At 45.2% G+C, this 13,231-nt stretch overlaps 1 protein-coding gene across 1 annotated transcript; it reads right to left on the bottom strand.

Moving 5' to 3' along the window:
* Positions 1–4,584: 4,584 nt before the first annotated feature.
* pcif1 (phosphorylated CTD interacting factor 1) lies at positions 4,585–11,025 on the bottom strand. The gene is made up of 16 exons (XM_026166615.1): positions 10,700–11,025; positions 9,082–9,235; positions 8,878–9,002; positions 8,673–8,798; positions 8,339–8,472; positions 8,115–8,272; positions 7,770–7,917; positions 7,504–7,587; positions 7,314–7,413; positions 7,059–7,218; positions 6,810–6,979; positions 6,501–6,587; positions 6,238–6,422; positions 6,062–6,155; positions 5,808–5,983; positions 4,585–5,699 (listed from the first exon to the last, which is right to left on the bottom strand). The coding sequence occupies exons 2-16, from the start codon at positions 9,206–9,208 to the stop codon at positions 5,369–5,371; spliced, it is 2,205 nt and encodes a 734-aa protein (XP_026022400.1). The 5' UTR covers positions 9,209–9,235; positions 10,700–11,025; the 3' UTR covers positions 4,585–5,368.
* Between the last annotated feature and the right edge of the window lie 2,206 nt (positions 11,026–13,231).

The following is a 13,231-nucleotide window of genomic DNA, read 5'->3' as shown; positions in this document are numbered from 1 at the left end:
CACTATGGGGTAAAGTTAATGTGATTAAAATGATGGTGGTCCCACAGTTCAATTATGTTTCCATGATGTTACCTGTACGAATTCCTTTGCACATATTTGGTCAAATTGAGAAGTTAATCAAAGATTTTTTGTGGAATAACAAGAAGCCGAGAGTGAATATAAAGAAAATGTGGGCCTCTAAAGACATTGGGGGAATGGCCTTCCCAAATGTGAAGTTGTATAATTTAGCTTTTGAATTGTCAAGACTGGCCAAATACTGGACAGGATCGGGCTCTGAGCTGAGCTGGATGAAGATCGAACAGGAACTAGCGAGCCCCTTCACACCTTTGGATGTTCTCTCGCAGGGCGCGGCAACTAATGGACAAGACTCTCATGATAACCCAGTGCTCGGGTATTCCAAAGCTGTCTGGGTGGAGGTGCACAAGTTGTGTGGAGCATCTCATCTAAGACAACCTTATGCCTCGCTATGGAACAATATTGCTGTAAGGATTGGGCGGAAAACTGTGTTCTGGAAGGAATGGCTTGTCAAAGGCATACGCAGGATAAGTGATCTTTACTCAGGGGGAGTGTTTATGTCATTTGCTGAAATAACCCGAAAATACGGTTTGATAAGAGAAAATAATTTTTGGAAATATTTACAAATAAGGGATTGTGTTACCAAAGGAAAATTTGCTCAAAGCTCGAATATGGTGGTGGAGTTTTTAGAATTGTCCAGTACAGCACATAGGGCAGCGGTTTTCTACAAACTGTTTAACAATCCAAAAAAAGAGATATGTGAAAACTTGAGGATTATATGGCAGAGGGATCTGGGTTGTGCAATTTCTAAAGAAGACTGGCGCAGAATTTTGTCATTCTCTGATAAATATATAAGAGAGGCCAGGGGTAAATTTACTCAGTATAAATTAATACACAGGTGGTACTTCACTCCATCCAAACTTTATAGAATGGGAATTAGTCCCAGTAATGTATGCTGGAAATGTAGTTCAGATCCAGGGACATTTATGCATGCTATTTGGGAATGTGGGAAAGTTTATCCCTTTTGGCAAAAAGTATTGGACAAAATAGGAAGGTGGATTGGTTTGATGATACCCCTGTCACCAAGACTGTGCTTATTAGGGGATCGGTCAGTATTACCTGGGGTTTCAAAATATGACTTTGTGGTTATAAAGGTGGGGGTGATCGCAGCGGCTCGAGTTATTCTCAGTGTATGGAAGGAACCATCTCCTCCAGAATAGAAACTATGCTGAAAATGGTGTCGTATGAAAAACTCTTGGCTAGGATTAATGATGATAGGGAGGGTTTTGACAAATCGTGGGGACGTGTTTTTGGCTGAGATGGTTGGAACTTATTTGGTCAGGGCAATTATCTTTAGTCATGTTGTACGCTTGCTGCACTGTTTGTATGTGTAGGCACTCAGTAAGGGAATGACTTAAAGATTTGAGTTAACTGATTTGTTTTTTTTGTTTGTTTTTTATTATTATTATTATATTTTTTATATATATATATATTTTTTTTCTGTTGTTGTTTGTTTTGTTTGTTTTTGTGTTGTGAAATGTTAAAAACAAATAAAGACTTCAATTATAAAAAAAAAAAGGTTATTTGTATTTGTAAGGTTATCTATAAGAAGTCAGGCCAGGTTTCTGCTTCCTGCTTTTTGTTTTATCCTCAATTACTTTGACACAAAGGCCTCTGCTGTGACGCTCACACCTCTGTTGAAGCACAGTGTCAGCTTTGTTTTATACACAGATATAAAAATATGTACTGATAAATGATCAGAATTAGAATACTTGTGACTGACTGAATCGAATCAGTTATAGAAATCAGTGGCGACATTCAGCCCTGAACAGGTGTGCCTGTTTAAAAAAAAAAATAGAAAAAGTTGCATTTCCTGCGAAAATGCAGTGTGAATGCCGTGTAGTGGACTCTGAAAAAAGCAGAAGCAGAACTATCTGCTGAAAAGCGGTGTAGAAGCTTATTTCTTTGCTTAAACCTGCTTTATTTAAAAGGGCAGAGTAAGTGCAAGAGGAGATGTGGGGCATCAGACACAGGTAGGATTCGAACCTGCGCCCCCTGGTCTTAAGGCGGCTACTCATCTCACTGAGCCAAACCGGAGCAGAAGAGGCTTGTATTGAAAAGAGGTGGAAAAAGCTGAACTCTCTGCTGAAAGTGAAGGAGCTGACATTTTTGCTGAAGAGCTGAGAGGTCCCATTGATCAAAATGGGCCAAAAAATGGCATAAAAAGCTTAATATTTCAAAAGGTATAAAAGCTATGAGCACCAAAAGATATATCTGGCATTAGCAGAATCAGCAGAACAGTTTAAATTTTGAATGGTGAAAACCGGATGAAAACTGAGGGAGTAGTTACGCAGCAAAGAAACGGAGCAACTAGAATAAGGTAGAATAATAAAGTTTAAAGAGAAACAGGAACACAATAGTGTGAATGCCGTAAGGCACACAATGAAAGGTACAAACCTGATCGCTGTCAGCACGTGACTCACTAACTTCATACTGAGCACAATGTAAAAAGGAGATAAATACTGACAGGCACCAAACATATTATGTAAAACTACTATAAAACATAAATACTAAAATTATACGAAATGTTAAAAATTATACAAATTCTAAAATTAGATGTCGTCATATCACTGAACACCGCTTTAATGCAAGTGCATGAGCTGTAAAAGTGTGTAACGGCTGTGAACCGGTACAGAACAGGTGCTACACGTGATGTCAGGTCCGCGGGATTGATGCCGAGCAGCCTCAGCAGCGTTTTCAGTCAGAAGCTTCTCTAGAGAAGGTGGGTCATCAGCTTATCCTCACCTGTTCCTCGGGTCCTGGGCCTTGCGCTATGAATTTCAGGATTTCTGGTCATTCAGCGCATTCACTCAAAGGAGGCGGAGCTTAGGACAAATCATAAACGTGGACAGGTGTGCTGTCAGCAGGTATAGGAAGATAGGAGGCTAGGATAGGAAAGCATCTCAGCTGTGACTCAGACGATTACTGCAGTTTGTTTTGCTGTGCAGTCTGACGAAGAATAAATGCATCAGAATGTCATTACTGTGTGCACCAACCGTGTTCTCAGAGAAAACCCGCTATTTTATTCTGTTCTGTTCATGGGGATGGACCCCGGCAGGCAGACTCCAGGGTGACGTCACAGGTGAGAGTGTAACACTGAAAACTGACTAACGTGAAGTTTGTTTAAACTGTCATCACACAGAAACGACAAATGATACTTGCAGATAGTCTTACTGTAGATGACAAACATTTACACTGGTGTGACTGTGTGAGGTCATGTGACTGTAGCAGAAAGAGGAACAGCACTGGTTTTACTGGTTTCAGATTTTACTGGAGTACAGACACTATTTACAATCTGCAGAGGGGCCAACAAACAAGATGGACCACTTCCTGTTTACAGCCAGGCTTTGGCGAGCCGCCGCCTCCAGTAAGGTGTCTACATCACAGACAGTCAAAGAGGAGTGAACCCAGCAGGTGAGTCAGATGAAGTGAGACGTCTGCAGCTGCAACATTAGCGACTTTGTGCTATGCTAAGCTATCAGCACTTCTAGCTCCGCCCTCTGACAAACACCTGGAGTTTGTGCACAAGTAACTGGGCACATGGACGCAGCTATGACCAGGACACACACCTATGGAGGCGGGCCCAGTGGATGAGCCTCTGATTGCATCACCGGAGCATCATGTGCACGTTTCACTGCTGCTGCCAGAGCAGCCAATCACAGCTCAGTATTCACTGTGACATCAAAGAACCAGTGCTCGGCTCACGTGCACACTCCTGGTTCGGAGTTAATCCACCACACGCGCGTTAATCCTTACATGTGAGCGAGTGTCACAACGACAATTACGTTCACGTGTAAAAATCCGCTGTTCCATCGCGTCCTGCGTCACGTTTCTCCTGGTGCATTTGTTCCCGTGCAGACAGATTATGATGGCATCTCTGTGAGCGCTTCGGCTCGCCAAGAAAACTGCAAAAAGTTTCATAGTGACCTTTGTGTGATGGCGAGGGCAGCATTTAAATGCACGCCATCACACAACGGTGACTAAGACAGTTCATGTCAGGGTTTGATGCCAATAACACATCCAGAGTGGCGTCCTGCGATGCTTTACATTACTGTCACATGTCGAAGCCGTGACGAACGTTCTTAACGTGACCAAACAAGTGAAGCTGCAGCGGCACGAAACACCTGAACACATGACCTCGTGCTGAACGGGAAGAGGAACGTAAGAATGGCGGCGCACGCTCTGAGGGTCAGGAACATCTTCGAAATAGTTCACGCACACCGGAGGATGATGAAGACGATGTGAGGAGGAGGAGTCTGTCTATCGCAGCTTTGTCGCTTTGGTTTCACACCGTCGCTTTAAATTAAAACATCAACAGGCTATACACTATATACACTGCTGCCAGCCCTGGAAACAGACGCCTCATTGGGCCACAGCCAGCCAATCCCAGAACAAACATTTGTTGTAGTGTCAGGTTACTGAGTGGGAGGAGCCAGAGAGCAGAAAAGAGGGAAAAAAATGTTTGAAACACTTAAAAATAAAATAAACAAAACACAAAGCAAACTCCCAAAAGTTTAAATAAAAAAAAAACTTTAATTTTTCTGACAAACGTTTGATGAACCCGAAAAAAAAGACGTTAATGACAAAAAACTGTCGTGTTCACACAAATGTCTGTCAGTTTGATTACATGAGACCCCGCCCCCTCAGCATCAGTGACCCCGCACTCTAAGGCGTCTGTCTCCGAGCAACAGTCTGAATCTGACTCCACCTCCTCCCACCTAACTGTTAATCCTCCACCTCATGAGTAGTCCATTTCCCCACACTGACTGGCCGGGCCATTATAAGTAGGTGGGACCAGAAGCAGGACTGAAAAAAACAAAACAAAATCAAACCCCAGAAAAACAAAGATCTGTCCAATAGAAACAGTAGCTGCCTTATTGACCAATCAGAAAGCCCTATGGGTGCGGGGATCAGAGTCCTCCGTGGTCACAAGTGACATTACAGGTGGGGGGGGTTATTGCTGGAGCTCGAAGTCGCTGCTCACTGATTGGCTGTGATGTTTGTTGCTGAACAACAGAAGCCACAGCTGAACAAGAATCAGCTGCAAGTTTTAAAAAAAAAATTTAAAAATAAAAAAAGCTCCAGAGCTTTGACCAATCACAACAGAGCGGGGTTAAAGCCAGCAGAGGGTGGGGCTAATTCAGGCTTCGCCCACCCCCTGGTGGCATGTGGCATTATGGATAAACATTTGCTACAGGTGCTGGTGAAAGACAATCTGAACGAGACAAGTCAGAAAACAAAACTTGAAACAACTGTCCAACAGGCGAAAGGGCGTGGCCTCCACAAGCCCCGCCTACACGGTGGACACTTTGTCTCGAGGACTGCTGCTGCTGCCACTATCACCGCTGCTGTTGTTGTCGTTGTTGTTGTTGTCGTCGTGGCCACCGGGTGACAATACGTTACTCTGTGTCCTATCAGATGTTTTGGGGGCGGAGTCTCTATCTCCAGGAGAGATGTGGGCAGGGCCAGGGGACGACAAGGAGGAAATGCGGGTGGAAGAGGCGCGGTACGCTGCTGTCAGCTCGGCCAGACGCTCTGGAGTAGGCGCCCACTTCGCAAAGCCGGCGTCGTTCTGCAGGAAGAGAACTGCAGTACCGTGTACAGCCCGGTAGTACATCTCATCCCTGATAATATATAAAGTAATCAGAGTATTAGGCTACTACAATCAATCAGTAATTCAGTGTACACAATATTAGTATTACAGTAATACTACAGCACTGTAGTACGAGTACCTTTTGCAGATGTGCTGACTCCCTGATCGGTACTCATGCTCGTAGGCGGGAATGCTGAGTTGATGACGCAGGAATCTACTTCCTTCCATGCGAGTCAGAGCTGGAGTCACGGGGTCACGCCACTCAGGCACGAACACGATGAACGACAGAGGCTCCGAGGACTGGTCCAACAGGTCCTGAGAAAGACAGGAGACCGGATCAGAAACCCTGGATCACAGTCCGTTTCAGAGGCCAGATCAGAGACTAGTACTGACCTCAAAGTGCGTCACCATTGCATCCATCAGCTCCTCGCAGAACGGCGGGTTGGCTTCAAACGAGCCGCTGACCGGACAGAAGGACAGGAAGGGCCTGAAACACATGCCAGATTGTCACGCTGGGACAGGGAGAGTGGACAGACTGTGCAGCGGATTGTCCAGTTGTGTCACCTCACCCTCTGGACCCGAAGAAACCGTCGGTATCAGGGAAGGCGGAGCAAAACTGTTTGAAGTAGCAGTTGAGTGGCGAGGCAAAGCACTCGAAAGAAACACCAAACTGACGGTTCAGCGTCTGAAACACCAACACCGGCAGCGCCCCCTGCAGGCCACTCCCCTCGTTAGCACCACTGCCGAACATCACCTGCACGCACACACACACCTGGTTAGCTTTGAGCAGCTAATGAAGCAGGTGAACCGAGCGAGCACGCCGTCAGCTGACCTGGTATCTCTTCAGGAGGCACCAGACTCTGGACAGGAACTTGTCGAAGCGAGGGTCGTCTATACAGCTGTACCTGTACAACAGCTCCTGCAGCGAGACAGGTGAGAGACAAACGGGACAGATTGGACACAGTAATCTGATTACAATGCGTTACTGACCAGCTTTTTGATGAGTACTTTGATTACTCTTTTGAGTCCTTGTATTACTATGTAAAAAGTAAACAGATTACACCGGAGGTACTGACTAGGTTGCTGTTATGTACTCGGATTACAATTTTTAAGGTAATCAGATTACCACAGGGTTACTGACCAGTTTGCTGAAGTGTCCTCTGTTAACTTTGACCATCTCTCCTCTAAAGCGTAAACACGCCATGTCATTCTCAAAGTGAAGCTCCACACGAGGCAGCGGCGGCGACGGGATCGCCAGACGCACCGGGTAACAGTAGACAAGGCGGGACTGCGGCGGGGACGCACACGCCTCTGAAACATGCAGAGACAGAACACTATGGGCTCAGACAGCCAGGTACACAGGTGAATAATACACAGGACTGAAGTGTACCAGTGGGCGGGTCCTGCAGCAGGCTCAGGTGTGTCTGGCGCAGGCGGCGGCTGTACTCCGCAGACAGCTGGTAGATCTTGGAGCAGATTCCCTCGACAGAATCTTTGGCGACGGCGGCGACGTGAGGACCGCACTGCTGCCTCAGGTGCTCCAGACGGTCCTGCAGATACACCAGTGACAGTCACAGACGACTTGTACAGGTGATCTACAAGCAATCGTGTAACGAGTACAGATGAAGCGAAAGTCACAGGTTACCATATAGTCCTCCTTGCTGGCAGAGTGATCTCGGCGCAGCCAGTTCATCGTGTCCTCGGCGTTCCATTTCACCACCTTCCTGCTCTCCGGGCTCGCATTCCTGCATGGGTGACAGGTCAGAGGTCAGAGCGCGGGCCCACTTGATAATCTCAGCAGGATTGAGCTCAGCAGTTGGTCAGCTGGGTCCTACCTGGAGTCGATCATCTTCTTGGCAGCTTCAGCGTATTTAAAGAGCAGCTTCCGAGCCTCCTCTTTGTACTTAATGCGAGACAACCTGCCACACACAAACCAATCACTGATCAATATATTAATCTGCACATGATCTCTGATCAATAAATTCAGACTATTTCTAGTGTCAGACATTTATCACTCAATTAAAAGCAAATCTCATGTTCTCCTCACAGCAAACGAACGCCATGAGCACGAGACGCGAACGCCACTCGATTTTAAAGTCACCTGATAGGGATGTCGTTCATGACCTCTCGGAACATCGATGGGGAGATAACAGGGTCACAGTCACTCGGCAGTAAGGGGTCGTGACCTTTGTCAATTACTTTCCTCTCTAGCAGCCAGCGGTTGAAGGACTCCCGGGGCGGATCGATACCTGAGGCAGAGAACCAACACCTGGTCAGAGCTCACATTCACACATGCCCGTCATACCCATTAATGAACACTCGGGCTTGGACGGCTCCAAAGTCTCTGATGACCTTTGACCTTCACCCTATCTGAAGATGTGTTCTCCCTCCACCTCTCACCTGTGGGGGAGGAGCTACCAGTACACAACCTGCACGTGTGGCATACCTTCCCTCTGGTGGCACAGCTCGTGGTAGTGCTGCCTCAGCTTGGTGACCAGCTGCGCTCGCTGGAGCTCGATCTCGGGGTGGGGGGGCAGGTGGTGGCTGGCGGGGGCCTGCTCTCGGATCACGGCGTTGGTCTGCACGTCCAGGTCCCAGTAAATCCTGAAAACACCGACCAATCAAAAAGGTCCTTCAACAAAACAAAACAAAACAACATGCAGTACTCACACAGCTGGTCTGTACGGCGCGGGGGCGGGGCTCGGTGTGGTGGGTGTGGCGGACTGGGCCTGTTTGTCCTCAGGGGCGGAGCTCCAGGGTTTGACCCCAGGAGTGCTGGGAGAGATGGGCGTGGTCGGCTCCACCTGGTAACAGACAGACCTGGTCAGGGTTCGCTCACCTGCACTCGGAGCATCATACGTCAGTCTATTCACACTCTGCTGTGATTGGTTGTCAGGTTACTAATCGTGTCATAGGAAATGTAACAGCAGGCATGAAGGTCAGTATGTCAGCCAATCACAGCAGAGCATCTTTCTGGCTCATCCAACCTAGGACTCCGTTTTACCTTAGCACGTTTGAAGCTGTTAGGTCCTCCCCCCTGCTCCTCAGAGCTCCTCCTCTTCCTCTGACCATTACCAAGGTTACTGTCCCCGCCCTCTGCAGGAGCCGCATTTAGACCTAAAGGATCAGACTGCAGACACAGATCGGTACCTGATCAATAACTGCATATCAATCAATAAATGTAAATGATAAGCACAGGCAATACTCACAATAACATCATGCTGGCCGAGCACTGGCACCTCCCACAGGCTCTGATTGGTGAATCTGTTGAAGTAATATGGCCGATTCTCCCGCCGAGACCAACACTTGGACCATCCAGCCTGAACCAACTCATCTGGGGGGGGAGAAAGAGAGAGAGGGTAATCAGGGTTGGAGTACGGTGAGTGGGACAGGTAAGAGGCAAACGAGCGTACCTGGGAGCTCAGGTGCTTTAGAGGCAGTGGACGGAGAAAGGGGTGGTCCCTGAGATGAGGCGGAGCCAGAGGGAGCCAGCATCATGGCCGCCTCCCCCTTCACCAATCCCTGGCTGTCATTGGACATCTTGGCAGTTAGAATGACATCACGTGCCTTCAAAACAAAACACAGGTGAGAATGAGTCAGACAGGTGTGCAGCTGCAATCAGAGGTAGGGGTGGGTTTTACAAATAATGGTATCGATTTGACATAATAATGTATAATAATAATAATAATAACAACAATGTATTTTGACAGAAATACCAGAAGCTCATTTCAACACTCGCCAAACAGCAACGATTAACGAGCAGGTAAAAATATATAAACAGAGCAAGGATGGTTCACCCCATGACACGTGCACGCTGTCGGGGCTGAAAGCCGACATGTCTTCGTCACTCTCAGACCAAAATTCACTGAACCAGCAGCAACAGAAGATCCAAACTACGTTTCACGTTTGATACACGTGGTCACGAGTTTTCTCTGACTTTGGCTTTTTTGAATCCACCAGGATAAAAAAAACACTTCCTGCACAGCTCTCTCTCAGTGTGCTCTGCTTCCCTTAAGCAGCATCAGGTAATGTTCACGTGTTGATTTGTGGTTTTCTTCAGTTTTTGATCTACTGTAGAATATTTTTAACATTATCTGCTATAAAAAGTTATTCCAGGAAAATCTGCTGCTGCTGGCTTTTTGTTTTATCCTCAGTTACTCTGACACAAAGGCCTCTGCTGTGATGCTCACACCTGTCTCAGTGTCAGCTTTGTTTTATACACAGATGTAAAAATATGCCCATGTACTGATAAATGATCAGAATTAGAATAACTGAGTGAGAACCGGTGAGCACACCCAGCCCTGCTCAGAGGGCCATACAGATCAGACAAACTCATCAGTAGTTTGATCAGCGTTACAGGTGCTCGTTCAGGTGTGTTGGCGCGTGCGTGCATCCAGGCGTCTATGTGCGTGTGTGTTGTGGCGGTCTCGGTGCTTGCTCCGATCCCGCGGGTTAATGTGGCGCGCTGACGTCAGACGGCGGCAAACAGCCGATCAGTGATTAAATTGATCACAATGATCGATGGGCTCAGACAGATTTTAGCGCGCTGTCGACACGTTTGATCGTGTTTTCTTACACGCAGAAACTAGCGCCATGGTTACACGCATGCGCGGTGCAGGTTTCCCAAACAAACAGGGAGGAGGGAGAGAGGGGGAGGAGGACAACAAAAGGCTGCGGCGGCTGCTCGGGAGCCCGGGACCGACACGGACACACGGTGACGGCCGGTCCGGCTCTGCGGTGGGGTCAGGCTGGGCAGCACGCTCAGTAAAGGTCGGGTTCGGAACCTTCGCGCGGTCACATCGGCAGTTAGCCGCCATTAGGCTCAGAGACCTGCGGCTGTTCAGGCGCCACTTCACTCACAAGATGGCGGACACGCCCCTGCCACAGCGTCGCGCGCCCTCACTAACATTTCTGTTCTGTGCTCCGAGCTGGGCCGCCCCGCGCGCCACTGTCCAGCCCCCACCGGGAGCTGACACCTTCCGCCGCGTGTCGGTGCGCCCGGAGCCGGCCCGCGGGACCGTCGGCGCTTACCTTGGCCGGTTAAGTCGCGGACAGTTGCGGGTTCTGCGCGTTGTTTCGGGTCCTCCGCTCCGCTCCCTCCCCGCCTGCTCAGACATCTTTACAGGGACCCGGACAGAGCAACTGCGCAGGCGCAGCGCCCGACCTCCTTCCTGTCCCGAGGTGTTCCACTGCGGGCGCCATGTTGAAGAGGTCAAAGAGGCTGAAAGCTGAGAGATGTGACCAAAAACATCAAAGAGTTTTAACACACACACATCAATGAACGTGAGGGTGTTGCCCTTAAAGGCACATTTCAGCTCTAATTTCTTTAATAATGCACAGAACTCAAAACTTAAAACATAGATTTGAGCATTTGATTGGTAATTTATTGATTGGTAATTTATTTCAACATGTGAACAATATACAAGTACATTTAGAAAAGAAATGAGAGAAAAAAAATATACTATACAAATTACATACAAAAAAACATTCTGATTAATTTACATGTTGAAAGGGAGTGGGAAGAAGTATACACTTATTTAATCCCACCCCTGTCCCATAAATTATCAGTGAATATTTAGTCAGCTTCCTTACTGATATAATTTGTAATAAAAATAGTGAACAGATTTCTGATATACTATATACTATAATATCACATCATGAATTTTTTGTTTGTTTGTTTTTAAATAGAGACATTCACTTAATTTAAATATTTTCCTTTTCTTTATAGATCGAGAAGATCATATTTTTATAACTCTTTTTGAACAGTTTTATGTTTGGACATTGCTTTAATTCCATATTCAGTTTGTTCCATAGTTTCACTCCTTGAACAGAAACACAAAAGCCTTTTCTTGTAGTACGTACCTTCATTGTTTTGAAGTTACAAAAACCCCTTAAATTATAACATCCTTCTTTCAAAAAAAACATACTCTGAATATTACCTGGCAGTTCTTTATTTTTTGCTTTGAATAGAATTTGTGCTGTTTGGAATTTCACTATATCGTCAATTTTCAATATTTCAGACTGCAAAAATAGTGAGTTTGTATGTTCCCTATAACCTGCATTGTGGATGATTCGAATTGCTTTTTTTTGAAGAGTAAAAAGTGAATGTAATGTGGTTTTATAGTTATTGCCCCAGACCTCTGCACAATAGCTTAAGTATGGTGAAACCAGTGAACAGTAGAGAATATGAAGTAATGTTCTGTCGAATACCTGTTTTGCCTTGTTTAGTACTGCAATGCTTCGTGATACTTTGGAATGAATATATCTTACGTGAGCTCTCCAGTTAAGTTTTTCATCTATTATTACCCCCAGAAATTTATTTTCACTGACTCTTTCAATATCAACACCATTTATTTGAATCTTTGCATTTGTATTTAAACTACTATTTCCAAATAACATCAGTTTAGATTTATTCAAATTTAATGATAATTTGTTTTTATCAAGCCAGAACTTCACTTTACTTATTTCATTAGTCATATCCTCCAATAAATTCTGCAGATCATCACCAGAGCAAAAATGTTTGTATCGTCAGCAAAGAGAACCATTTTTAATACTTTGGACACTTTACAGATGTCGTTAATGTACAAGTTGAAGAATTTTGGACCCAAAACTGACCCTTGGGGTACACCACAAGCAATGTCCATACATAAGGAGCAACCACCATTTATTTTCACAAACTGCTTTCTGTCACTTAAATAACTCCGGACCCAATCTAAAACTACCCCTCTGACACCATAACGTTCCAGTTTTCTTATTAATATATCAGGATCTATAGTGTCAAATGCCTTTGTCAAGTCTATGAATAACCCAGCCACATATTGCTTTTTGTCTATGGAATTTGTGATGTATTCTATTGAATCTAATAGTGCCGATGATGTTGATCTGCTTGATCTGAATCCGTACTGACTCTCAGTGAGTAGTTTATGTTTATCTATAAATTTTTCCAGTCTGTTTTTAAACAGTTTTTCAAGAACTTTTGAGAATTGAGGTAGTAAAGAGACAGGCCTGTAGTTTGTGAAATGGTGTTTGTTTCCAGATTTGTATAGAGGTATAACTTTTGCTATTTTCATTCTGTCTGGAAATCGACCAGTTTGAAATGATAAATTACAGATGTATGTAAATGGTTTTATAATAGCCTCAATGACTCTTTTAACCACTATCATATCAATATCATTACAATCCAAAGATTTGTGATTTTTACATTTTTTGACAATTTCAAGAACTTCATTTTCATCAACGGCTGTGAGAAACATAGAATATGGATTTCTGTCAATCAGTGTCTCCGGTTTTTCCTGTGCTTTCCCAGGATGAGTGATTGTTCTTGCTAAATTTGGTCCAGCAGTTACAAAGAATTCATTGAGACTATTTGCCACAACATCCATATTGTATTCTTCATGGTCATTACAAATGAAATACTTGTAGTTCTTTTGTCCAGTCCCACATTTTATAACACTGTTCAGGATTTCCCATAATCTTTTATTATTATTTCTATTTATATCTAATTGCTTCTTATAGTATTCCTTTTTACTAAATCTAAGTATATTAGTTAACCTATTTTTATAT

This window comes from Astatotilapia calliptera, chromosome 5, assembly GCF_900246225.1.
Source record: "Astatotilapia calliptera chromosome 5, fAstCal1.2, whole genome shotgun sequence".
Classification (NCBI taxonomy): Eukaryota; Metazoa; Chordata; class Actinopteri; order Cichliformes; family Cichlidae; genus Astatotilapia; species Astatotilapia calliptera.
Note: the sequence above shows the minus strand (reverse complement) of the source record. Positions and strands in the feature narration are given on the sequence as shown.

Coding starts and splice junctions, on each gene's coding strand:
- pcif1 (XM_026166615.1), bottom strand. CDS start 9,208: ATGTCCAATGACAGCCAGGGATTGGTGAAGGGGGAGGCGGCCATGATG. Junction 6,980..7,058: donor GCTGCAGGACCCGCCCACTG/GTACACTTCAGT, acceptor TGCATGTTTCAG/AGGCGTGTGCGTCCCCGCCG. Junction 6,588..6,809: donor GAGGACACTTCAGCAAACTG/GTCAGTAACCCT, acceptor GTCTCGCTGCAG/GAGCTGTTGTACAGGTACAG.